This window comes from Meriones unguiculatus, chromosome 11 (assembly GCF_030254825.1).
Source record: "Meriones unguiculatus strain TT.TT164.6M chromosome 11, Bangor_MerUng_6.1, whole genome shotgun sequence".
NCBI lineage: Eukaryota > Metazoa > Chordata > Mammalia > Rodentia > Muridae > Meriones > Meriones unguiculatus.
In genome coordinates, this window is record NC_083359.1 from 19,554,574 (window position 1) to 19,581,551 (window position 26,978).

The following is a 26,978-nucleotide window of genomic DNA, read 5'->3' on the forward strand; positions in this document are numbered from 1 at the left end:
ACACATCATCAATAATTCTTCCACCTAGGATCACTTAGAACAACAAAACAGTACTGAGCAGTTATCAGGAATGTGTCTTGTGTGAGCTATGGTTCTTTTGGAAAGTGGCTATGGAATGCAGCAACCGAGAGGATATGTGGACACAGATATGGGGAACACAAGGAAGCCTGTGGTGAGAACAAGAAGACTCGTGAATACATAAACACAAAGCCATCATCCCTCTTATTATATTTCAAATGTCTCACTGACATACTTTCTATAAAAAAGGGAAAGGGGTCGTTCACAACCATATCTCCAGTGTTAAGTGACCAAATCCCTTTTTCTGCTCTCTGAAAACACCACGCACACACATGGTTATCAGACATACATGCAGGCAAAATACCCATAAAATAAAATAAATAAGTTAAATAGAAATGAAAATTAAAAATAATAATTGGTGCCTATGCCATGCGGCCAGGTTCCCATTGGAGAAACCCTCCCAAATCTGCCTGTGTGGAAGGACTGCTGAATAGTGACGAATATACAGTTATTTGAGTTTTTAGGGCTCAGGGGAACATTTCAGCCAGGAATGAACAAAGCACTGAAGAAGGGAACTGGGGGAGAACAGGGCATGGTGGACATATTTAGGAAGGAAAGCTGTGAGAAAATCACTATTAGGCTTTCCTACTTGAAAAAAGACTATTTTACCTCTCCTGTGTTTCTGGGAGGGCTGGGTGACAGGACCCAGTCAATGTCTGAGGAGGAACACACGTTGCTGTCATATAGCAGAGAGATGTGCAGGGGGGAAAAGAAGATGACAAGACTCGTCAGGATCAAGATTGCTACAGTCAGGGGCAGGACAGAGTCCGGAAGGAGATAAAGGTGAGCACAGCAAGGACCCATAAGCCGGAAGAGTGGGAGAAGAAAAGAAGTGAGGAGCCTGAGGCCACGAAGGGAGAGGTACTGAAGATTGACCACTGTCCCGTCCCAGGAGATCAAGAGCAGAAGTATCTGGACATGAGGCAGGAACATGGCAGCTGACATTGTGAGTACCTGGTCTTTAGTATACACTAGAAGAGGGTGGGAAGTCTGTGAGCTGGAGGGAGTTTAGGGGAAGGGAGGAGGGGAGAAGAGCCAGGATGTGGACTTTGAAGTGTGCATACTGAGGGAACCTGCAGACCAGCTGGATGGTTGATGTCCCTTCAGCTGGAAGTCAGGGAAATGACTCCTTTCAGCAAATGGGAACTGACTTCACAAATTCCTGAGGAGCGATGCTTTCATGTAACTGCCAGAAATCGTAAAGCCCAGCTTGAGCTCATTTCTGGATATATGGACTGCCATTTGGAGTTTGGGGAACTGGGGTTTCCTTTGGACCTGACACTCGTTACCAAGATTGGCCTCATATTTGACACTAATGTAATGTGTACGTTAAAAAATGTTGACTTGACTTCCAATTTCCACTATTGGCACCCAGGAACATGATTCAGTTTTGAGTATTGACCTTACACACTATCATCTTTAAAACCTAGCCATCTTTGGGGTTCTCTCTGTGGGTTCTGTTTGCTTGCTTCATTTGGTTTGGTTTTGGTGTGTCCCTTGGCATTTTCTGTATCTGGCAAATATTATTAATGGTCTTATTTTCCATTTCAGTTTCTGTAGCTTTTTGTTCTTGCACCATTGAAGCAGATAGGCCTGCCAGTGCAATGCTGGACTAGGGTGGCTGGGACATGCCTCTGTTCCTTGTCCCCAGAGTTAGAGGAGAGAAGATTAAGTCTTTCATCTTAAATGTATTGTCCTCTAAAAAGTTTCTGTTTGTTTGTAAAATGCCCATTATTGTGTGGAGGACCATCCTTTTGACTTCCTTAAATGCCTGGCTGCAAACACTGAAAAAGAGGGAAGGCTGATAATCAATCCTGTTATGTTCTGACAAGATATTGTGGCCCTTAGTTCCTCCAGGGAGGCTAACATCCCTACCCATCATTCCACCCACTAATTTTGGGAGACAATGGCTCTGGACCCCCTTTAGCACCAACTGTTTCAGGAAGTGGAATGTTCTCCGCTTAGAAATGGGGAGAGTACTTCTTGCATACCAAGCCCTTTCCTACTAAAGGGCTACAGACTTACTTCAATAGAGTCCTTGGATGCTGCATGCCGTGACAGGCTCTGGAGCTCTGATGTAGCCATGACTGGTTCTCAGCTTCACAGTTGCCATTCGGGGTTGAGTCATGCCTACCGTTCCTGTCTAACATTGTGTGCTGGCGTCTGATTCCATTCCTCCTGCTTTAGTCTGTGGGATGTTCAGACTGTTCTGGGCTTTGATTACAGGAGTTTATAATGTGTATTTATATGTAAATAAATACACATGTCTGTTTCTATGCAAGCCTAGTGCTAGTCTCTAGAGTGCCAGATAAAATTGTCTTGTGTTTTTTATCATCAATGCTTTCCAGCTAGAGACAAACAGAAAAACCACATCTCTGCAATGTTGAAATCAGCTGTTTATTCGAAAGATGCATTCCCTTGCGCAACTGTGTCTACTCACATCTACTGCTAACTTTATTCTTACGTGAGCTCCTCTCCCATTCTGTCTTGTGGGTGGACATTGTCCACGCACATAAAGGCTATGGATTACTATTTGTTAATCGAAAACATTCATAACTTGCTGGGTTATTCCTGTATTTGATTTAGCTGTACACTGTTTCTTCTAAAATCTTTTCTCCTCTGCCTCTAAAGTTCACCTCGCTTACCATCTGCAGGCTTCTGGTGTTCATCCCTGAGCAGCACCCATCCCTGACCAATGTCCATGCTGAGGAGGAGAAGGACAACAGGGCAGGAGGGGGCAGAGGATCTGCAAAAGGTGCAATGGTATGTCAACTGTAGCAGAGGTGCTTAAGCCTGAGGCAGAGTTAAACACACCATTGACCCACCAGCAGAAGAACTGGATATTCCTCATCAGAGGCCAGAGAGCAGATCAGAGGAGGGTCAGCTCTAAAGTCCTGTAAAAGCCCAGGGGCATTGTGGAGCAGGCATCTGACAGGATGGGAGGGACCACCTCCAACCACAGCACACCCAGTTATCCCAGGCTTGCTTGTCTGTGAGAAGAGCCCCTTAGAATAAGCCCTTTTCAGAGGCGGCGCATCACTGCTCTTTTCAAAATGTGTGCCTGTCAGCTTCAAATTTAAAAACACAACCATGACTTTTTGTTATTAGTCACAGGAAAAGCCATGCACATGAATTCTATACAAATCTGTGCATCTGTTTCTTTGTAAAGATGAACAAATGCATGATGGCTGGGAGTCCTCTGAGCTTTAAATTTTCAGATCCTAGGATCTGAGGATTAGCTTCCTTAGGGCTCCTTTCATGTCACGATTCCTCAGGCTGTAGATGAAGGGGTTGACCAATGGTGTCACCACTGTGAAGATGACAGTGGCAACCGTGTCCTGTACTGAATATGACGATGAAGGACGCATATAGACCCCCAGGATGGCCCCGTAGAAGAGAGAGACCACGGTGAGGTGAGACCCACATGTGGACAGGGCTTTCCTTATCCCTCGGGCAGAGGGCATCTTCAGGACATTAGAGAAGATGTAAACATAGGAAACAACAATGCACGTAAATGGTGTCAGGAATATCACACCACCCACAGTGAAGACCATCAGGTCATTGATAAAGGTGTCAGAACAAGAGAGCTTCAGGATGGGGTAGGGGTCACAGAAGAAGTGGTGTACTGTATTGTGGGAACAGAAGGTGAGTTGAACCATGAGGAGAGTGTGCATGAGAGCATGCAGGTTTGTGATGACCCATGACATGGCCACCAGGAGGACACAGAGCCTGGGCCTCATCATCAGGGTGTAGTGGAGAGGGTGACAGATGGCCACATAGCGGTCATAGGCCATCACACTCAGGAGGAAGCCATCCATGTTGATGAATGTGATGAAGAAATAAATCTGGATCATACACTCCACATAAGAGATGGACTTGCTGCCCACCACGTGATTCACCAGTGCCTTGGGGACAGTGACTGAGGAAAAGCAGATGTCGATGCTGGAGAGGTTGGCCAAGAAGAAGTACATGGGTGTGTGGAGACGAGAGTCACAGCTGATGGCCAAGATGATGAGAAGGTTCCCAGAGATGGTGACCATGTACGTCCACAAGAACAACCCAAAGACAACCTCTTCTTGCTCTGACTTTCCGGAGAGTCCCAGGAGGAGGAATTGTGCAATCCTGGTTTCATTGTCTCTACCCATGTCTCCGGGGAAGAAAATATTACCAGTCAGTAAGATTATTTGCTAACATTTAAGCAAAAGCAGTTTCTGTCTTGCAGTGGTTTGCTGGTGGATGGCGACTAAACACAAACGCACGTATTGTCCAATGTTATTGTACAATAAGTGCATGTTGTACAGTCTTACAGTAAAATCCCTGCCAAGCTCAGTCCACGGTTTCTGAACACCCTTCCTATTTGCTAAGCCCCACATACAGGACCTTTCCTATGTAAATATCTACCTTTGTCTAATAATTGAGGCAATGAATTTTCCTTATAGATGATGAAATTCAGGATGAGGCGTTAGATCATTAAACCACGTTCACAGAGCCAATAAAATAAAAGTTCAAAACGAGCTTAGTGCTTTTTTTTTTTTCTCTAGCCTGTATTTTAATAGCTTTCACATATGGAAATTTTAACCCAGGAGCAAGTTCTGCATCAGGTCTCTATACTATAATCCTGAAGGTCCTGTCTCTGTCTTTCCTACTTTCAGGGAAACTGGAAAGTGTGTGGCCTCTGCTAGACCTGCCGCTGGGTTTTTCTTGGCATTCTATCTGTCACTAAGATACGTCAGGGCCCCTCCCAACTGTGGGTCTGCTGACCTAAGCTGCTGCTCAGGCTCCACTGTGAGCATTAACCCCCTCCTCACTGCAGTCAGGAAAGGAAAGCCGCATGCTACCCTCTCAGAGCGTCTTACTGAGATGAAACACAATTCCCGACTGATAAAGAGCAACGCAATGCAGTCTATCCCGAAGTCAAGGCAGGCCTGATAATCCTCTCTGCTGAGTGGGGGCGGGGCGGAGGGTGAGTCAGGCAAAACATTTTGATGCAGTGCTCCCGGGAGGAGTCAAGGTGTTTCCCCAGGAAAGGAGAGTACTGGCCTGCCTTGTTGATCAAAGGCTTCTGACAGAGGCAAAGAAAGACGCAGAGCCTCTACCTAAGCAGTTCTCAACCTATGGGTCACAACTCCTCTTCGGGTCAAATGACCCTTTCAAAGGGGTTGGATATCAGATATTTACATTATGATTCATAACAATAACAAAGTTACAGTTATGAAGTAGCAACAAAAAATTATTTTTTATGGTTGGGGGTCACCACAACATAAGGAACTGTATTAAAGGGTCGCAGCATTAGGGAGGTTGAGAACCTCTGCTCTGTGTGATGAATCCTGACTGCTGGGATAGAGGGGTATACAGGGAGGATCTGGGGGAGCCGACTGTAGAAGGTGTCTATTCTAGGAGTGGTGACTGCTCCCGAGAGAGTTAAACTCGTGAAATTAAGGCAAAAGTGCTGAGATAAGGACTCATGAAAACATTTATTAGATTTACTTATTTTGTGTATACGTGTTTTGCTTACAGGAATGTATGTGTTCTGTGTACGTGACTGGTGCCGTCCAGGGTCAGAAGGGGGCACTGGATTTCCCGGAACTAGAGTTAGGAATGGCTGCGAGTCACCATGTAGGTGCTGGGAACACAACCCCGGTCTTCTGTAAGAACAGTAAGTGTTCTTAACCACTGAGAGGTCTCTCCAGCCCCAAGATATAATAATAATAATTATTATTATTATTACTATTATTAGCTTAGAATAACTCTGGAGCCACAGTATATGGAGCAGAGTTAGAGAAACCTATAGAGTGGTCCTGTGGTCCTGATGGCTTATGACAGCTATGTATGCTCAGGGTAAAGGAAGACGTTTTGACACATGCTGTCAAGACATGTAAGAATGCTTAGACTGAGAGGTCCTATGGACAGACCCTTCCCATGACAGAAACAATGAGGAGAGGAGAGGAGAGGAGAGGAGAGGAGAGGAGAGGAGAGGAGAGGAGAGGAGAGGAGAGGAGAGGAGAGGAGAGGAGAGGAGAGGAGAGGAAGAGATTCAGTCTAAAGGTGATTTTCTCTCAACGCTTGAAATTGGTGCTAAGATTATACACTGAAACAAGGTGAAATTCTCCTTGCTCTCCTGCTATAGTATTTGTGACAGGAGGTGGCCTAGCATAGGCTGGTTTCCTGCTGGAAAGTAATAATGACACTTAACAAGCTGTGTCCCTCAGAAGAACAGTGTTCTCTGATGTGTCACACACCTAACCCCTTCTACTCTGACTGGATACCCCCCAGGCATTCTCTGAAGCAGGACTTAGCATCTGCAGCAACTTCCTTGAGGAGACAGCACTGCTGTCATTGACAGTGATTCTTGTAGGAAGTAGGCAGCTGACATCAGCTTTCATCCACTAGCCTCTTGTGAGCCGCGCTAAGGGCTGTGTCTGAGGCATGACATAGCTGTGTCCCTGAGCTTGGATCCCTGGACCGTACAATTAAAACTGGGCAATTCCTAGACTAGCCTAGCTCCCTATACGGGGCTCAGAATAGTCTCCAAAGTAGCTTAAGTCTGAGACTCCTTTGTAATGGAATCACAGGTCACTGTCAATGAACCCAGAGAAGAAACTGGCACAAACGTAAGACAAGGGGACAACCTTGCATGTCGGAGAGAGGAAGGGGCGTCTCTTTATCCAGGAAAGGCTGTTAGGAGCCTGTTGCCACACATCACTAGACCTAGTTGTCTCCTCCTGCGAGGACAAGAAACACTCCCCTCTTGAGCTTGACTAGATAACTTAGAATAACTCTAGCTCCTTCTAGTGTCATTCCTTACGTCAGGGTCTCTGGGACTCGGTCTGCTGTTGGATGAACTAGTCACTAACCTGGGCCCCCAACCCTCTCACCTGCTGCTCTCAGAGGCTTTCACAGAATCCCATCTCTGCTGGCCCCATCCTGGACTTGGCTGATGGGACATTCACAGGGGAGACAAGAACTGAGTGAACTCTTCTTACAAGGACCTTCAGAGTGAGGTACACGGCTGTCTTTGGTGGTGGAGAGGAAGCAAATAGAGGCAGGCTCTGTCCCCAGAGGTCAGGGCTTCCATGAGGGGGGAGGTTCATTGTCCCGCTGCGGTGTCCCGAGGGTTGATTCCTCAGAGGTCCTCGTTAGGAATATGTACTCGGTGTTCTCTGTCTGTATTCTGTCTGCTTGGATCAAAATAACAATGAGAAAAACTTAGTTCCTGCATAAGTACTTATTCCATAGTTTTACATTTTTATTCCTGTAAGCATTTAAAAGGACAAATTCTTCCTCTAAACATTCCGTACACACATGTTTGTATGCAATTTTTTTCCCTCATCACTCAGTTAAAATCCTCACTCATTTTCACTGTATTTTTCTTTTGGTGTGTGAGGGAGGAGACATCTCTTCACTTAACAATATGACCCCAGTTCAACAGGTGCCTACAGTCCAAGCTGTGAACTCAAAAATGGCTAGAGTTAAAACTTACAAACAAGACGAATGTCAGACATCAGTCCTGCATTTCCAGTATTAGTATTCGTGTGTGTGTGTGTGTATCTGTGTCTGTGTATGTCTGTGCCTGTGTGTGCCAGAAGCCAGTCTTGAGTTCTGTTTTTCAGGTGCTTTCTTCACAGTCTCTCCCTTGCTGACTCGGCTAGCCAGCCTGACAAGCGAGACCCAGGGACCTTTCTGTCTCCTCCTCCAGTGCTGGGATTGCAGGTGCTCGCTGCCGCAGGACCTGGATTTTTCATGTGGTTTCCAGGGCTTGAACTCAGATCCCCATGTTTGCAAGGCAAACCGCTTACGAACTAGGCTTTCATCCCATCTCCTATATTCTTTTTCAATTTTGTTTTATGTGGAAGTCAATGTTACCAGGGAAACTAAAGGTAAATCCCACCGATCTATTTATTGACCTTGTTTCTGCTTTCTCTTATGGTCCTTAGTGTTCCAAGAAACTTTTTGAAAGTTATCAGTCTGCAGTTACTTATGTGCTGCACAAATAAGAGATACAGCTGTCACACAAACAAACGAAACTGGACTGGCTTCTACACGACAGGAACAAAACTGAGAGAACATCTTTCACACATTTTGGAATTTTTTGGCCTTTTAAAGAGTAACCGCATCCTCCTAGAATTCATACATTTCCTTCACTTTTCTCATCTGTCCTACCAAGGAAACTGCTAGATTTATTAGCAGTATTTCATAGTGTTTAATGATAAAAGTAAGTATCAAACATCGCCATAATACATTACACATTGTGGTAATTGTACTGACGGTTTTGTATAAAGCCCATGTTTTTAGAAAAAAAAAAAAAAAAAAAAAAAAACATGTTCTTTGAAAACATAAGTAGCCCTCCTAATCACATTAGAGCCAGAGCACAGAATCTCAGATGACGCTGGGGAGATGTAACTCCAGTCTCAGGGGATCTGGTACGTATGTTCTCTGGCCTCCTCATGTACTGTACTTGCAGTGCACCTACAGATTTCCAGACAAAACACTCATGCACACAAACTAAAATATATAAATCTTTAAAAATTAGAAAGCTCCAGACCTAAAGAAGCTAAATAACAAGGAGGACCCTAGGGAGGATGCTTAATTCTCATTCACAAGGGCAAATAGAATAGACACTGGTTGTGGTTGAAGAGAGGGAATAGGACAGGAGCCTACCAAAGAAAGCCTCTGAAAGACTCCACCCAACAGGGGATAGAAGCAGATTCTGAGACTCACAGCCAAACTTTGGGGAGAGTGTAGGGAGTCTTATGGAAGATGGAAGGGATAGAAGGACATGGAGGGACAGGAGCCCCACTAGGAGACCAACAAAGCTAAAACCTCTCAGCCCAGGTGATCTCAACAACAAGAAGATGACAGAAGCTCCACAAGAAGACCAACAGAGCCAACAAATCTGGGTCCAGTGGGCCCTGCAGAGACCAAGGACCATGCATTGAGAGGACCTAGACTCCCTCCTTAGATGTAGCCATTAGGCAGCTCAGTCTCCATGTGAGTTCCCTAGTAAGGGGAACAGGGGCTGTCTCTGACAAGGACTTTGTTGTGGGCTCTTTAGTCACTTCCCCTGGCAGGACAGCCTTGGCAAGGTCACAGAGGAAGAGGATGCAGGCAGTCCTGATGAGACTTGATTGGCTGGGATCAGATGGTAGCAGAGGAGGTCTCCTCCTTTCTGAGGACTAGGGAAGAAGCACACAGAGGAAGGGGGAGGGAGGGTTGAACCAGGAGGAGACGAGGGAGGAGGCTACAATTGGAATATAAAGTGAATAAATTATAAAAATAAAGTTATATGTTAAAACAATTAGGAAGTTTCAGACACGCACACACTTCAACATCACATCTCCTGGCAGAGGTATGCTGGCTTGGGCAGCAAGACTCTCTCATGCTACTTGTGGCAGGGCAGACCACCACTACCAGTATGTGGTTAAAGTTGTTTGGTCCCAGGCTGCTGCTTCAGGAGAGTGATTGATTTCTGCATCGGTAGACTTCTCACAGTGTGACATTTGTATGGTTTTCCCATTCTGCTCATATTCTACCTAAGGTCACCAATATCTGGGCAAATGGTAGCCTCTTGTAAAGATTTTCCCACTACCAATTTTCTCATCAGCTAACACATCTCATCAGCACAGTTCAGGGACTCCTCCAGCCTCCACCCCTTGGGTAGCATTCCCTGGAGTTCTGCACACATCATCCCAGAGAAAGGGCTGACACCTAAGTTAGGTGATACCAGGAACAACGCACCATACGACCATGGAGCACTGTAGGTTCAATGACTCCATTGTCATCTCGGGCTTGGGAGCCTTCACAATGTATTTTTTATGCAAATATCTTTGTAAGCAAGGGTGCAGTGAAGCGCTAAAATGGACCCCTCTGTGGGCTTAAAGAAGAAAGAGTCATTGTAAATATGGAACTGCCCTCTGACAGCTCTCAGGTGGAGAGAATATTCAGGCATTTAGGGGAGTGCAAAGCTGCCATGGCTAACTCTTGGGAGCAGAGAGAAGTGAATGGTAGGGGCATGGACTTGCTTGTTTTAAAGAGATCCAGGTAGCTATGGAGGGGAGAAAAGGGCAAGCTGGAACAGCCTGGACATCTAGGGTCAGATTTCTTCACTTGAGCATCCACAGGTTTGTGTGAGGTCCCAGGATCCTTGGGAAATCCAGAGCTCTGTGACATCCCTTTTGTGTGTCAATCCTGTTTACAAGTTAGAGACAGAAAAGAAGTGAAAACAAGAAAGTAGTAAACATCATGCTATGGTTTGAATAAGAAATAGCCACAATAAACTCTTGATTTGAACACTTGGTCCCCAGATTGTGGCGCTGTTTGGGAATCTTTAGGAAGTGCAGCCTCCTGGAGGAAGCGCATCACGGGGGGGGGGGGGGGGGGGGAGCTTTGAGGCTTTATAGCCCTGCTCTACTTCCTGTTTACTGTTTCCTCTGTGTGGATGAAACTGTGACCAGCCAACTTCCTGTTCTGCTGCCATGCCACGCCTTCCTTGCCATTACAAACACTCCCTCTCGAACTTGTAAGCCAAAATAAACAGTTTCCTCTCTAAGTTGCTTCTGGTCATTGTATTTTATGACAGCAACAAAAAGTAAATACAGAGCTCATCTCTTAGCACGGGAGTTCAAATTTCTTTTCTTGTTTCCTTTGTTGATTAGGATAGGAAGATTATTTCTTAAAGGCGTCACCAGGAGCACTCAAGTCGAACACAGTGATTCAAATAAACCCATATCTTCTGTCCCTGCTCCTGCCTTTGTTGTAGTCACTGAGTACAGAGATTTTTGTTGGAAGTGTTGTCCTGGGTGGCATTTTCAGAAACAATAGGAGTATCATTTCATAGGTGGGGGACTGAGAATAAGCCTCCCTCCTACATGTGGTATGTGGTGAGAAAGCATCCTTAGAATTCTGGCAGCTCTAGTGGGTTCATTTAGGGTCCCTGGGCATACTACTGTAAACTACCATTTGTTCCATGAATAATTTAGAAGTGTATTGTTTTTATTTCTAATATTTGGGGTTACTTTCTAGATATGTTATTGGTATTCTTGATTAATTTTCGTCTTGGTCAGAAATCATAATATGTAATCTCTGTATGTGTGTGGGCAGATACGTGTGTGTGTGTTGCATACACATACGTGTACCGAGGTGTGGGCCCCTGTGTCTTCACATGTGGAAGCCAGAGAAGCGTGTCTAGCACCCTCCTCTATAAGTCTCCATTTTATTGCCTTGAGACAAGGGCTTTTACTAAAGAGAGGCTTGCACTTTCAGCAAGGTTGGCTGGTCAGCAAGTTCTTGGGATCCACCAGCCACCGTGTCACAATGCTGAGGTTATAGCCATGCATGGCCATATTTTGTTTTTTATAGTGGTGCTGGGGATGTAAAGATTCCAACTCGGGTCCTCGGGCCTGCAATGGAAGTACTTTTGCCCACTGAGCCATCTTCCTAGCCCTGGGCCTGATAATGTCGAGTGATCTGTGTCCACTTGAAAGTACAATTTAGTTTAATGTGAAAGTACAATTTAGTTTTATTAGTGACTTCCAATCACTAATAGAGTTTCACTGGATACTTTATCCAGTTTTAAAAGTTGTTTTCAAGGCAATCATAAACCTGCTAGAGTTACTTTAGATCCTCCACACTTTTTAAGAGCACCTTGTAGATTACATACATATCCAAGTGAATCATATTTTTACTCATTGGATGAACCTTCTAATCTGAGAGTTTAATCCACTTGCATTGAGTGTGGTTACTGCTCAAAAATCATTCACTCATGCCAATATGTACTCCTTTTATAATTTTTTCATCATATCTTTCATCGGTGTCATGTTTTTAGAAGTTAGTTGTCTGTAACATCCAGTTTCACTCCCCTCTTACCTCTTGCTCTGTTCATTTTTAAGTTATTTTCTTACTGGCTGTCTTGAAATTGTGAGAACTGACTTGAAACAAGACTAACTTGAGATTTACTAGAATATACTTTTATTAAAGATCTATTTCCTCCAGTCATGGTAGTCCACACCTTTAAGTCTAGCACTTGGAAGGCAGAGGCAGGAAGATCTCTATGAGCTCTAGGCTAGCTTGGCCTGCATAGTGAGACCCTGTCTGGAAAACAATTCTATGTCTGAGTTCTATGTTTGTATTAGTGGTATTAGGCTAAACCTCCAGCCTTGTGGGGGTCCTTGACATTTCTGCTTGCTTTAGAGTGGATCCATCTGTCCACTTGTCAGTTTTCCAAACTGTTTTATTGATTGGTGATCACCAGGCCTCTTCGGTGTGATACATGTCTGTGTATGTATGTGTTCATGTGTGTGTGCATATGTGCATGGAAGCCTTAATTATGTGTAGATCTTGAAGGCACTGTTTCACTTTCTCTGTAGTTAGCTAGTAGACTGACAAACCCCATGTTATAAACAGGAGGAAATATGGGGAAACGTTGCTGTCTCTTCAAATCTCCTAATGAATGCCACAGGGGGAGGGGAGTCTCTCCAGCTTATGTGGGAGACAAGCATTGCCTTAGGAATCCACCAGACCAACCAATGCACTGAACCCAAGATTTTGGGAGAAGAGCATTCCTATGCCATAGCAGCCAGCCCCTCTGGGCATGTGGATTGCTCATACAAACATATTAGGGCTGAATAATGGAGAAAGGTGGGTGGTTCATGCCTGCCACCCTCTTTCCAAGGAGGCATGGCCATTTCTCATGAAGTGATGCTGGGTTTTGTTATTGTTGAGCAGGATATGGCATCTCAAGTTGGTTACTGTGATTAGATTTCTATGTTACCCTCTGTCTGTAGATCAACCCTCATAAATTTCCAACTCAGCTTTTTCAAACCTGGAGCTAATTATAAACTTTTCTATTCAAATCAACTGGACTTTTTGCATACTCACTGATTGGTTACCGAAGTTGTGTGTGTGTGTGTGTGTGTGTAGATAGATATGTATATATTTTGTTATATATAATGTATTATATCAGAATAGATTATAAATGTCCATTTCCATGAAAATTTAGTATTAATCTTTATGTTCTTGACAAATATTTTTGCTAGTATTTTATTTGTTACAGCTTCTTCCCCTCCAGTCCTGGAGGTAAATACCAGAGCTCAGAGCTCAGGCTGGCATTGAACTTGCATCTTCCTGCCTCAGTGCCCTTTGTGTTAGGATCACGTGCACGGGCCACCACACCTGGCTCTGCCCATGCTTTGTGTTGTATGGATTGCAGAGGGAAATGTGAGGGGTAAACCCTGACCTTGGCACTCACGAGCTGGTTCCCTAGCATCTCTGTGTGGCTACTAAAGAGTATCTCCAAATGGTGAATTATTTCTGTATGGAACTGTCTGGCAGGGAGTGAGAGGGGAGCATCCCAGGAATCCTGGCAGCAGAAAAGAAGGCCCCCTTTTGGTGAAAGACATTGATAAGTGAATCTAAAAGGATCCCAAATGCAAGAGCTTTTGTTGGACCTCCATGCTGATACCTGGGCATGCTGAGTGACCTGGAGACTACAGTCATAGCGTTTGCACATTAAAGTCACGCTCTGTGCCTGACACACTGCACACAAACATTTACAAATGTTATTTGTTTCTTGAGTTATTGAGATGGTTAAAAGTAGGAACCATGCACATTCTCCCCCATAGCCATTTGAGTGCCTTCCTTGGAAGCTGTTTGTAGGCCCAGGGAGTGCTCCTAGGATGTATTCTTCACCCTCAGCCTTCATCGCTGGCTTATCATGCAGTTCATCAAAGGATCAGAAATGGAGGAAGAACTGGTGCCTAACAGCAGACCATTCAACAGTCAAGAATCCTGCAGAAAAAACTACCATGTATTCTTTCACCCCAGGCTAGTGCCAGGAACAAAATAGGACACTTTTGTCTTTCTATTTCCTTCATGCTTCTGGTGTTTGGTAGTTTGTTTGTTTTGTTTTTGTTTTGTTTTGGTTTTGTTTTTGTTTTCTCCTTCAATAAAGTCTTGGATACTCCTAAGGATCATTGGTAAGTCTATAGACCCAGACAGGTCAATTTCTTTTGTGATTCAATGTCCTTGAGCTGGAGACCAGAATGTGTCTCGTGTTATAGCCCAATGATGTAAAGATAAACCAGGTATGGGAATACACACCTGAAGTCTCAGTACTCAGGAGGCGGAGGCAGGAGGATCTTTGTAAGTTTAATCCCAGCCTCTTTCTTCTAAACAGCGGTTCCAGGGAAGCCAGGGTTATATAGTGAGAGACCCTGTCTCAAAACAAACAAGTTTGATGCAGAGATAGTCTTTAACATATCACAATTATTCAATAAGTATTTTCATATATTTTATTCAACACTATATAGGAAGGATCACTTGCAAAACTTCATTATTGCATGTGACCCTCATATATATAGATATAGATACAGATACAGATATAGATATAGACATTGTAGGTTATAATATTTATTATTAATATATCTTTTAGTTAATCAGCGGTTATTCCTAAACCAGCTATATAACCAAATCATCACACAGAGACTTATTTATTCAATTAACCTAGAGCAGAATGCTGGGCAATAGTTACTCCATCCTAAACCTCCAAGCCCGCATAGTTTCCTACCATTTAGATTTCACCCATTATACTTGCTTTTAGTCATATCTTAGGTCTGGTCCATCTCTCCACATGGTTCCAAGACCTCTCCTCCAGATTCCCCTCCTCTCCTTTCCTGCTTCCTTCCTCTTCCTCCCATTCTGGAACAGGATGCCCCACCCCCCCCATCCTCTCCATTGTTCAGCATTGTGGCTGGTTGTTTTAATTGACAATATAGAGAACAAATGGTGGCATGTTTACACAAACTTGAGACAATGCAATGTTCGGATTGAAACCAGATAGTGGGGAAGAGAAATCAGCATTTGAATGAACAAGGGTAAATTGTATACATTCCAAAAAAACATTATAGCAACATATAGATATAGATGTATATATTGTGTTTTAGATAGTGTGTGTTATATCAGAATAGATTATAAATGTCCATTTCCATGACAATTTAGTATCAATCTTTATGTTCTTTACAGATATTTTTGCTAGTATTTTATTTGTTACAGCTTCTTCCCCTCCCAGTCCTGGAGGTAAACACCAGAGCTCATAGCTCAGGTGTGAGCTCAAGTTCTTGTGTCTACTAATACTTTCAAATACTGCTAGATACAACCATGAAAAGCACAAAAGAGGTGTTACATGAGGTCAGCAAACACACTCACCTAAGCCTAGGTCTTGTGTTTATCTCTAAAATCACGGTCATAGGGTTTGTTCTACAGACAATAGATTCATGTATTTAAAGATAGAAACATGAGCATATATGAAATACAATAGAGGCTTATACTTACATCAGCCTCTGTTACTTCATTATCAGTCTCTGTTCTAAAATTTTCTAGCTGTAGAATCTCAAAGAAATGGGTCTCCTAAACATGAGTTTCTTTAGGGCTCCTTTGACATCATGATTCCTCAGGCTGTAGATGAAGGGATTGACCATGGGTGTCACCACTGTGAAAAAGGCAGTGGCCACCATGTCTTGTACTGAGTATGTAGATGAAGGGTGCATATAGACCCCCAGGATCGCCCCATAGAAGAGGCAGACCACGGTGAGGTGAGACCCACATGTGGACAGGGCCTTCCTTATTCCCTGGATAGATGGGAACTTCAGTACATTGGAGAGGATACAGGCATAGGAAACAGTGATACATGTGAATGGTGTGACAGAGGTCAGCCCACCCACTGTGAAGGCTGTGATGTCGTTAATAAAGGTGTCAGAACAAGAGAGCTTCAGGATGGGGTAGGGGTCACAGAAGAAGTGGTGCACTGCATTGTGGGAACAGAAGGTGAGTCGGACCATGAGGAGAGTGTGCAAGAGAGCATGCAGGTTTGTGATGACCCATGACATGGCCACCAGGAGGACACAGAGCCTGGGCCTCATCATCATGGTGTAGTGGAGAGGGTGACAGATGGCCACATAACGGTCATAAGCCATCACACTCAGGAGGAAGCCATCCATGTTGATGAATGTGATGAAGAAATAGATCTGGGTCATACACTCCACATAAGAGATGGACTTGCTGCCCACCACATGATTCACCAGTGCCTTGGGGACAGTGACTGAGGAAAAGCAGATGTCAACACTGGAGAGGTTGGCCAAGAAGAAGTACATGGGTGTGTGGAGATGAGGGTCACAGCTGATGGCCAAGATGATGAGAAGGTTCCCAGAGATGGTGACCATGTACAGCCCCAAGAACAACCCAAAAATGACCTCTTCTTGATCTGCCTGTCCAGCAAGTCCCAGGAGGAGGAACTCAATGGCTGTTGTCTGGTTCTCTCCAACAACATCTGTGGGAGAAACAGTTCCATTGCAAGCTAAGATTGGATGTCAAGACATAAACAAAAACAACATGTAATTTGGAAGAACTGAATTCCTAGTTGAGAAGTTACTAAAACTGAGTGGTCTGAGTAATTTTACAGAAAAGCCTGGTTAACGTCAGTATGGTTGATTATAATGACTGTGTTCTTGTTCATTCCTGTTTGTATACATAGGTTCTTTCCTGTGCAAAACCTTCTTTGGTCTAGTAATTGTGATATTCCATCTCACTTTATAGGTGAAACAACTGAAGCCTGAGGCAATGGGGAGATTTAACCAACCCCTCAGAGCCTAAAGAAGCGACTGCTCTAAATCAATAAAAGAGCTGCTGTTATTTATGCTGTACTTTGAATAGCTGTCGTTTTTTTGAAATTTTAACCAAGAAGTAAATCCTGTATATGATCCCACACTAGAATGCTGAAGATTTCATCCTTGGCTTTTCTAAGTTTCTCAAAAACTGGCATCTTTGCAGAGTCAAGAGACCAGACAAAGGATTTTGTTCAGCATCTTACCTGCCACTAAGTTGTCATCCGTCGGCTGTTGGGAAGCACTGAGCCGTGTAAGAGGCATTCTTCCTCCTTCCTTCTGTCAGAAAGGAAGGGCAGATGCCTGAAGCAGCTGGGTTGTTTTTCTATTGGAAGAAAAAGATTTACAGACTGAAAAAGAGCAAATTCGCATGAAGTATCTAAAAATAAATCCCAGGACTGAGAAACCAGCAGAGCCAGGGAGGGCAGATGAAAGCTCTAGCTGCTGCAGCTCTGTAAAGATCCACGGTGCTTAAACAGGAAGAGAGGGGAGCTGGTCTCTCAGTGACCAAAGTCCTAAGGACAGGGAGGCAGAAGAGAAGGCTGTTTGTGATACGGTCTGCCTGCTGAGACAGAGGGCACACTAGTGAACATTTTCACAAGACTGGCTAGTGTGCAGACACTTTGGGTTGACACTTTGCACCCAGTGATGTGAGAGAAGTTAAGCCAAACATGCTGATGGAAAATGTTCTCAGTGCCCTGTGGCTAACGGGTGCCTTAGAATTTGAGGGGCGAGGACCGGGGACAAGGTTCAGCAGGTGAAAGTGTCCACCATCAAGGCCAGTGATCTGACGTCATCAGAGGACCCGAGTGAGGGCAGGAGAGCGCCGACTTCTACATGGTGTTCTCCGACCTCCACATGTGTGCCTTGGCATGTGCACGCTTCCTCTCACACACAAGTAATTATCTGAGACACCGGGCTCATCTATGTCATTGTTTGGGATCTTGGACCATTAAATTAAGGCTGCTTAATCGCTGGGCTCAGATCCAAGCCAAGACCCCTCTGTGGGGATGGGCAGGATGCCTAAGGGGCTTGACCCTGAGACGCTGTGTTGAGTAACTGACACTAAAGAGGATGAAATAGAGCAAACGGTGGCCACAGGCATGGAGATGAGAGGATGAGTAAGGCTTCCTCATGTGCCTGAGATATCCAGGGGGATAAGGGAGTGAGGCTCTTGCCCCTGACCTTGCAGCCATGCTTGCTGGCAGCTGCGTGCTCTGCCTAGAAGTTTGCACTTTTCGGTTCCTGCCCTGTACCTGTGTCTTTGCTGTACTCCCAGCCAGCAGCGTGCATCCTGACAGACCGGGGCTTGCACATATGAAGGAGAACAGGCCTGTTCTCCTTGGAGCTCGCTCAAATGCGGAGGAACGGGTAGGTCTGTCTTAGTTTTCCTCGGTATCATTTCCTATGTGTGAATCCATGCGAATCAGCCCCCTGTTGGGAGTGAAGCTGCCCTCCCTCTCTGCTTCCCTGGCGCCCCTCACCTGCCGTCCTCCCCTGCTGTGGGGGCCTTCACAGAGTCCCCATCTCCGCTGCCTCTGTGCTTGACCCCACAGGACACAGTCACGGTGGCCTTGAAAACCGAAGGGCCTCCCTTACTGGAGGGACACTGGACTTCCTCAGGTCAAACTCCGATGGTTGGAGACTAATAAGCAGATCCTCCATCCCTTGAGAGCCAGCTTTTCGTAAGGATTGCTGCCAAGTCAGAGCACCCCTTGGGCTGAGTCCTCAGAAGTCCTCATTAGGGGACGTGCGGAGAGCTCATTGTTTCTGTCTTTCCTGGGCTTGGAAAATGGGCCTGCAGAGGCTCTTCCCATTTTTCTCCCTCGAGCATTTTTAACCTATCACAACAATGTAATCTTATTTTTCTCCTAGAAATGTATCATTTTAACTTTTGTTTTTTTAGTATCTGTTTCACCTCGAGTTAATTTTGTATATAACAGGAAGCCAAGTCATGTTGAATGTTTCTAATATAGTTTTTAATCATTGCTATCTGTTGAAAAACATATTCTTCCATTGAATTGCATGGGCAACTTTGTCTGTCTCCACTGGTGATATGGGAGTGGAGGCAGGTGGTGGTCCTCTGTGGCCTCTGCTTCCTTTTCAGCTCCAGGGTCCTTCAGTATTTCCTGGTGATGGACCCTGGCCTGTAAGATCAGGTGAAGTAAATATGTCCTATTGATTTACGTGTCTGTACTTAACTGTCTGTGGCTCCCTAGTAAGTCATGAGATCCACGTGAAAGGGAATCCCCCAGCCCTGTTCTTTTTCAAGCTGCTGTGCAATTTTAGTTCATTTCCCACAGAAAAAAATAACATTGGTCTGTCAGTCTCCTGAAAAATAAGCTCTTCTGTATGATGTGATTTGGCTCACAGAAAACCTGTGTGTTGTTTTGAGGACCAGTGACTTCCTGTAGATAAAGGGTTCCCCCCCCCCATATTTCAGGTTTTTGTTTGTTTGTTTATTTGTTTGTTTCAAGACAGGGTTTCTCTGTGTAGCCTTGGCTGTCCTGGAACTGTCCTTTATAGACCAGGCTGACCTTGAACTGACAGAGACCTGCTTGTCTCTGCCCTACTAAGTGACTGGATTACAGGCGTGCACCACCTCGTCTCACTAGGGATTTTTTTTTCTTTTTTGGATATAGATATTTTGGATATATATTTTTTTACATGCATTATCTTAGATTTCATATTTTTTTAATTAAACTTATTTTTTTGAGACAGAGTGTCACTATGTCGACCAAGCTGGCCTGGAACTTGCTATGTAGACCAGGCTGGCCTGAACTCCAGAGAGTCCCCTGCCTTTGCTTCTCAGTGCGGATTAAGCGTGTGCGTCACCACGACAGCTCAAATGATTTCAACTATTGTAAAGCATCACTTAAGAAACTGTGGAGTTCCAGTTGTTCGCCGTGGCTGTACGGCAAGCTGGTAAATTTTGAATTTCGACGTGTTCTGCCACCTTCTAGTGTGGTCAGCTTCAGCTGTTCCTCCACACAGCCCTGAGTCACCTGGGAAGGGGACCCCTCAACAGAACACAGATCACAATGAGCCGTGAGCACGTCTGTGCGACGTTTGCCCAGCTGCTCCTAGATTTTAGCTACTGTGGGCAATACCAGCCGTGGGCAGGTGGGCCTGTGCAGGCTGAGCAAGCCAGCAGGTGGCTGTCCTCTGTGGCCTCTGCTTCCATTTCTGCTCCAGGGCCCTTCCTGCCCTAGCTCTCCCTGATGATGGACTCTGACCTGTAAGAAGAAACACACCCTATCGTCTTCAAATTGCGCTTGGTCATGGTGTTTCTCATAGCAACAGAAACTAAGCCAGGACACCTTCTTAAGTACAGAATGAGATATTTGGTAAAGTTTGTGTTTGTTCCTTTCTTTGTAGTGTTAAAAAAAAAAAAAAGTTGTTATAGGAAGTCACATTATCTACAGACAGGATGAGCTTCAATTTTTTTTTTTTTCTTTTCATCTCTGTATCTTTTCTTGCCTTATTGCGCTGGCTGGTATTTCTACTCCAAAGCTGTGTACAAATAGAGACATGGACATTACTTTCCCTTAGGAGGCACATTTAGGCAGACAGAAACATTTAGTATTCATCTTAGATAAGCTTAGCCCTATATTTTGTTGCTGTTGTTCAGAGGGTCTGTTGTCTTTTCTTTTGCAGTGCTGAGAATTGAACCTAGGGCCTTGGGTGTGCTAGGCAAGCTCTACTAGCAATGAGCTGTATTCCTAGCTCTAGCTCTGTGTGTTTTGTAAAGGCTCTTTGTTAGGGAGTCCTTTGACTTGGAATATGTTGGGTACATTTTTATTTATTTTTAATAAATTATTTATATAGGTTATTTGAATAATTTAAATAAAACACTTAATAATTATTTTTTTCTTGTTAAATTCTTTTCCTGCATCAGTTCCTATGCTCACAATAGCATCCATCACAAGGGGTGTGTTTGATAATTGACTAGCTCCTCTGATGACTAGAGCCCCTGACACTGGCTCCATTTTTTTTTCTTAGTCCATATTAATGCTGATGATATTGGTAATTCCGTGATTTGCTTTCTTGGAACATTTAAATTTTTAGTTTTAAGGTTATACTGGCCTCACCCATGCATAGGAAGGTTTTGTGCTACTGCCTTTTCTCAGTTTGTGAAATATCAATATTGACAGCAACAGAATCATTCAGGTCTGGGGTTTTGACTTTAGGAGATATAAAATTAAAATTCGATTAAGAGAATGGCTAAGAGAGTATTTTATTTAGTTATTATTACTTTTTATTTCAGGACTTTTTAAATAAAGTGTTCTTCTTCCCTGGAATTTGCCCTTTTCATCTAATTTGTCAAAGTGGTCACAGTAGAGATGGGAAAAATCCTTCTGGTTTCTGAGTGCTTGCCTAGCGTGCACAAAGCCCTGGGTTTGATGCACAGAGCCACAGAAACCAGATGGAGCACACCTGAACCCAAACACTGAAGGGTAGAAATGGAAGGATCAGAAGTTCAAGGTCCTTCCAGCCTACAAAGTAAGTTCGAGCTACATGATGCAGTGTTTCAAAAACCACTTCTAATTCCCTTTTGCGTGTCTCTGTGACGTAGTTATACACGGTGTTATTCCAGACAGTTGTTCTTATTTGTTTGGGCGTGGCAGAGCTGGCGAGGCTTTACTTTTGTGGAACATTTTTCTAACTTGGTGTTCTTTCTTGGTGTGAAATCATTGAGGCTTCTGACTCCTGTGTCTTCAGTAGAGACACAGCAACTTGACTGATGTCTCTTTAAACGTCTGGGCAAATGGTTGGAAAGAAAAGGCATGGGAAGAGTTAAAGTATTAGAAACAATGATCCTGGCTCCATAACGAGAGTACTGGAGAAGACTCAGAGCAGTGAAATGAACAGTTTAAGTGTTAAAATGTCAGCTTAGAGAAAAGGCAAAAAAATGGCAGCTCTGCCTATTTGGTGCAAAACAGTGGTTCTTGCAGTCTTAATTGCACTTCCTTGCCCCCTATCCCCTACCTCACCAGCTGGAGTCAGCAGGGTGATCCAGTGTTCCCACCTGTTATCATAGTCCCCACCCCAGTCCTCATCTTCCTGGAGCCTGATATTCTCCCCTTTTCTGATCCGTGGGCTCAGTACTGTCTGTAACTTTTCAACCCTGGGATGAACCCAGGCAAAAAGGCACCAGCTGTTGGCTAGGGAAGACAAGGTCCAGGGTCTTCTATTATCTGTAACTTGTTCATGGACTTGAAACATTCCTCAGACTGAAAACTGTTGAGCCCGATTCAGGAGATCCCCACAAGTCCACCAGGGAGTTGAGTCAGTTGCAGAACGCATGAGCAGCTTTATTTGAAGGCCAGGCTGGACTCTCACAGACCCCAAGGCATTGGCATCCAGCAGAGAGTGCCAAGCTCTGGATTGTGAGTGATTTATAGGTCCCAGTCCCTCCCAGCCCATCCAAAGCAGGGAATTCTAGCCTAGCAAGCTTCTATTGGTTAATACAGAAAAAGGGGATGCTGCATTTCAAAACTGTTTGCTATGGGAAAGTGCCAGGACCATGAAGGGTTCTGGCTTGCCTTGTTCTCTTTTGCCTGGGTGGGTGGGGGTGGGGGCATGTTGAGGGGAAACAGCTGGCGTTAGGCTTCAGGCTTGTCCTGTGCTGGCCTTGGGTTTCAGTCCTGTCCTGGACTGATAGACTGCTGCAAGGGCAGAGGGGCCAATTAGCTCAGTCTGTGCTATCCTGGCAACAGTACCTCTAAAGAGCACCAAGGTCGGATAGCAGGCCTGATATTGAGTCCTCATGACCATTAGCTGGATTGTTCCCAATCTTTGTCTAATAAAGGCAATCAATCTATTTAATATGCAGGGGAAGAGGGTAAGCATGAGTAACAATATCAGCAAGGGTCCTGTTAAGGCAGATAAAAAAGTAGTAAATCAAGAAGAAGCACTAAACCAAGATTCAAACCTTGGTTTGCTTTGTACTCTTTTTCACGTTTAGCCAGGTTTTCTCTAACCTTAGCCAAGGACCCCTCCGACTATTCCAGAGTGATCAGTGTGAAAACAACATTCTTCTCTGAGGGCAGCACATAGCTGGCCCTGCTGTAAAAACAACAGATCCAAGCCCCTTCTGTCTCACAACACTATTTCTGCCATGGAATCAATTCTTTTCTTAATGGGTGATTGAGTTCTCAAGGCATTGAATGTCTTTATCAGTCTCTGCCTGTAAGCTGTTATAATTCTGGCTTTGTACATCCAGTGCTGCAACGCCAGTTCCTGCTCCAGATAAGCAGATAATAGCTAATATCAAGGAGTCCCTTTTGAGTTAGCATTTCAGCCTGTTAGGTAGGATAAAAGGCAATGAATGTTTCTTCTTCTGTGACTTCTTCAGGATGACATTGGGGAGGAGATATTGGGGACCAAGGAATGCTGAAAGGCTAGTCAAAAGCTAGGCAATGGGGAACCACCTAATTAGTGACTCAGTTGAAGAGACAGGGAGCCATCACATTGGCTGGACTGGTTTACTTGAGTTTTTAGCAAGTCCAGATTTCAGCTTGCAATCCATAGCTGATCCCTGAATGGAGTCTGTCAGCCAGGTAAAAATCTGCTGAGGCAAATTCCCACTAGGGACAGAAGTTAAAATTTGTCTAGTGAATGGGGAAAGTGAGGAATCCCAAGACCAAAGGAAAAACTCATCTGGGGTCCATTTGAGCTATGGCAGATCCAGGTGTTCTGATGTTTTTGATTTCCTGAAACTGATATGAATTTTAGTTTACAATGACTTGAATTGATCATCAGTGTAACCCTGGGCTAACATGGAGCTGCAGTCCTCTTCCCCCTTTAAAGAACATAAGCAAACATTTTGCATTGAAGAATTGCTAGCCTTTTAAATGAAGAAAAACAACCAGGATTAATCTAACATGGTCAAAATTTTTACACATTTTACAGTTCTTTTTCAAATCATATTTGCATGTATGAGAGACCAAAGCAAATACAGTTCATAAGCCCTCTGGGCTTTCTATACGTACTCTGACTTTCCATAACATTTTATATATCCTTAGGTTAGGCCTTTCCTAGCTCCATTCCTCTGATTTAACCAGACATTTTAATTTTAGACAAGCTATTCTTCCCTTTACTTCTCTTTATTGTCCCACTCGCTTGCCTTCTCTCTTGCTTCTCAGACAATAAAAAACTATTGAAAACCCTTCTTATCATTTTTTATTAAGTTATTTCATGGGTTTTTACCATCCTGCCATGATACACTATAAAAACTCCAGTTTTCTTCTTTGGCTCAAACAGTATGGCTTGGTTTCATTTGGTAAAATTAATAAAATAAATACCAAGGTCTTTTGACCTCCCCCAAAGGGTTGAGAAACTGCTCCAAATTCTTTGTTAGACTGCCCAAGGTCATTATTTTAAAATACATGATAACCTTTAAAATTTTTTGTAACCTTAAACATTTACTCATTCTCCAAAACCTGTTTTGCAATATTAAAATACCCAGAGTGAAGTCATAGAGCATAACCATAGTTTTTAGAAAAAAAAAAAACAAATTTCATCAGTTGTAAACAATTCAGGCTCTAAGATTAATACCAAGTGTGTTATTTTAATGTTATAAACGTTAGCTGCCAGCAAGAAAAGTTCTTGTATACAAACACACGGAGGTGCAGCTCTAATATCTCATATAAGCAGAGTTTTAAACCTTATTTTTTACAAACTTGGTTTTTAAGACAGGACAGAAGTTATGTAAAATCTTATCACAATTAATATTACCTTTGGAGACTTGTTTTTTTTTTTAAGTGGGCGCATGCCATTTGTTGTTCAGAATGGTTCCAACCCTAAGTTATAAGTTTAAATTAATTTTTTGCTACAGATGTTATTTTTAACATACCCAATAATCAATAATCTATAACCAAGACATATAAAACATAGTAAACTTATATATTCAAAACAGACAACCCCTTCCCTCCCCCTTTTTTTTTTACTTCTTTTAGCTGTAATTTCAAGGGAGAAGCATCTTGCTACCTGTTGAATCCAATTTTCAAGCCCATAGAAGCTTGTAGATTTCCTACCTGAGAAGCTGCTGTTGCCCCTTTAAGAGCTGCCTGCTTGTTATGAAGCCTCTCTGTGGGGCAGGCTGCTTTCCCAAGCAACCCAACTCCAGCAAGACCTGTGCCAGACCAGAGACCAGAGTAGTGGCTGAGCTCTGCCAGACCAGAGCCTCCCAGAAATGGAAAAGAGTTAAGTCTAGGGAGTTAGAAGCAGTCTGTCCCATGTTATACATCGTCTGAGTCTCATCCAAATAAATGAGAACAGTCACCATAGACAGACAGACAAACACAAAGACAAACAACAGATTATGCCAGTCCGGCGGATAAGAACCCAAAACCAGTATGTCTCTGTGGGAGTGACCCACTTTCTTCTAGGCCTAGCAAACAGACTTGGGACCTAGAGTCCCACTCATGAGGCTCTCCATCCTCACCTGGACCTGGGATGGCTCCCAGATCCCTGTGATTGCAGCCTTCCAGCTCATCAGCCAGAGTCCTACTGACATGATGTTCCTTGGCCATCTTTGCCAACATCTTGAGATCTCAGACCCAGAATAACAGAACAGAAACACAGGATAGCAGAACAAAGGCACAGACCTTGGCCAAGGCAAAACCGCTTACCTGGGGTTCTGGTCTTCCAGCTTGGGGGGTCTTGGGGATCCCGGACAGGCCCCCAAGATGTTGTGCCCAATTCACCAGATCCCTAAAAAGACCGCCAGGGAGTCTAGTCCATTGCAAAGCACACGAGGATCTTTATTCGCAGCCCAGGCTGGACTCCTGAAGACCCCAAGGCATTGGCATCCAGCAGAGAGTGCCGAGCTCCAGATTGTGGGTGGTTTATAGGTCCCAGTCCCTCCCAGTGTGCCCAAAGTAGGGGATTCTGGCCTGGCAGGCTTCTATTAGTTAATACAGAAAAAGGAGATGCTACATTTCAAAACTGTTTGCTATGGGAAAGTGCCAGGACCATGAACAGTTCCCGTTTTCTTTATTCTCTTTTGCCTGGGGTTGGAGAGGTGGAGGGGAAATAGCCAGCCTTAGGCTTCAGTCTTGTCCTTGCTGGCCTTGGGTTTCAGTTCTGTCCTGGACTGATAGACTGACACTAGGGGATTTGCTCAGTCTATGCTATCTCCAAGAGCAAGGCCATCCAGGCCAGTTCCACAGTCTCTCAAAATGAGCCATAATGATTTACTTCTTACAGAAGTGCCCTGAAATCTCCTACAAAGGCCGTTGGTGAAAACCACTGCAGCCTAGATGGCTGTCATCAAAATGCATCTCTGCTATTCCCTTGGAATTCTGCTACATCAACCAAAGCACTCAGACACAAATTGTGTTAGAAATAGACACTCCGCAGAACCCTCTGAAATGGAGTCAGCCCTCCTCACACACACAGTGGAGCTGTGGAAGGCTGGTGGTTCACAAGGCTGTGGACTCTCCCCTCATGAAGTGCTTCCTGGTTGTTATAACTGGCCAAGCTAGACTCAAATTTTGAAATAATTGTGATCATTGCTTTCTGTGCTGCTGCCTTAAGTGAGAGATGAACCTACGGAAATTTCTGGTACACCATTCTGCCCCTGTGGCTAGAGCTAGACTTTCAATTCTAATCTACAGAACCTTCGACCATTCTGTAGTTTGATTACAACCATATTGTAATATGATTTAATATGTAGAAACTTCAGTTATTATAAACGGCCCTCAAGCAAAATTTTTATGGTAATTTCTTTTGCTGTTGTTTGAAAATCAACTCACTTTAATCAATCTTATGGCATTCATTTTGTCAAAATAAACATCTAAGTTAGTTTTCATAATATTTAGTTATATTTAATCAGATGCAGCTGAATTCGTACTTCAGTAAATGATGATGAACATCTGGCATATACAATGAGTTTTCACACATGATATAGTGTCCAAAATCACAGTATTGGCTGTGAGACTCACCATTAAAGATACATCTGGGCATCACATTGGATCTGTAAAATAACTCTTCTGGGCCTCAGTCTTGTTCAGATAGACAGATAGACAGACAGTCAGATACAGATTATATGGTTATTAAAGTTGACCCCCAACATAAGAAATAAGTCAATAATACACTTATGGTTTGTGAGTAGGTATCACTTTCCTATTCTGAAGGACACTTAGGGTGACATAACACTAATAAAAAGAACAGCAGTGCATGGGTCTTAGAGCAACTGGGCACCTCTGCTTTTAGTTCTAAAATTTTATAGTTCTGGAATCT

General features: G+C 43.9%; 2 protein-coding genes across 2 annotated transcripts; both read right to left on the reverse strand.

The window, feature by feature from the left end:
• Positions 1-3,299: 3,299 nt before the first annotated feature.
• On the reverse strand, positions 3,300-4,223 carry LOC110559097 (olfactory receptor 1361-like). Its single transcript, XM_021654360.2, has one exon. The coding sequence runs from the start codon at positions 4,221-4,223 to the stop codon at positions 3,300-3,302; it is 924 nt and encodes a 307-aa protein (XP_021510035.1).
• Positions 4,224-15,446: 11,223 nt separating this feature from the next.
• LOC110559096 (olfactory receptor 1361-like) lies at positions 15,447-25,267 on the reverse strand. The gene is made up of 2 exons (XM_021654359.2): positions 25,180-25,267; positions 15,447-16,396 (listed from the first exon to the last, which is right to left on the reverse strand). Exons 1-2 carry the CDS (start codon positions 25,265-25,267, stop codon positions 15,447-15,449), a joined length of 1,038 nt encoding a protein of 345 aa, XP_021510034.1.
• Between the last annotated feature and the right edge of the window lie 1,711 nt (positions 25,268-26,978).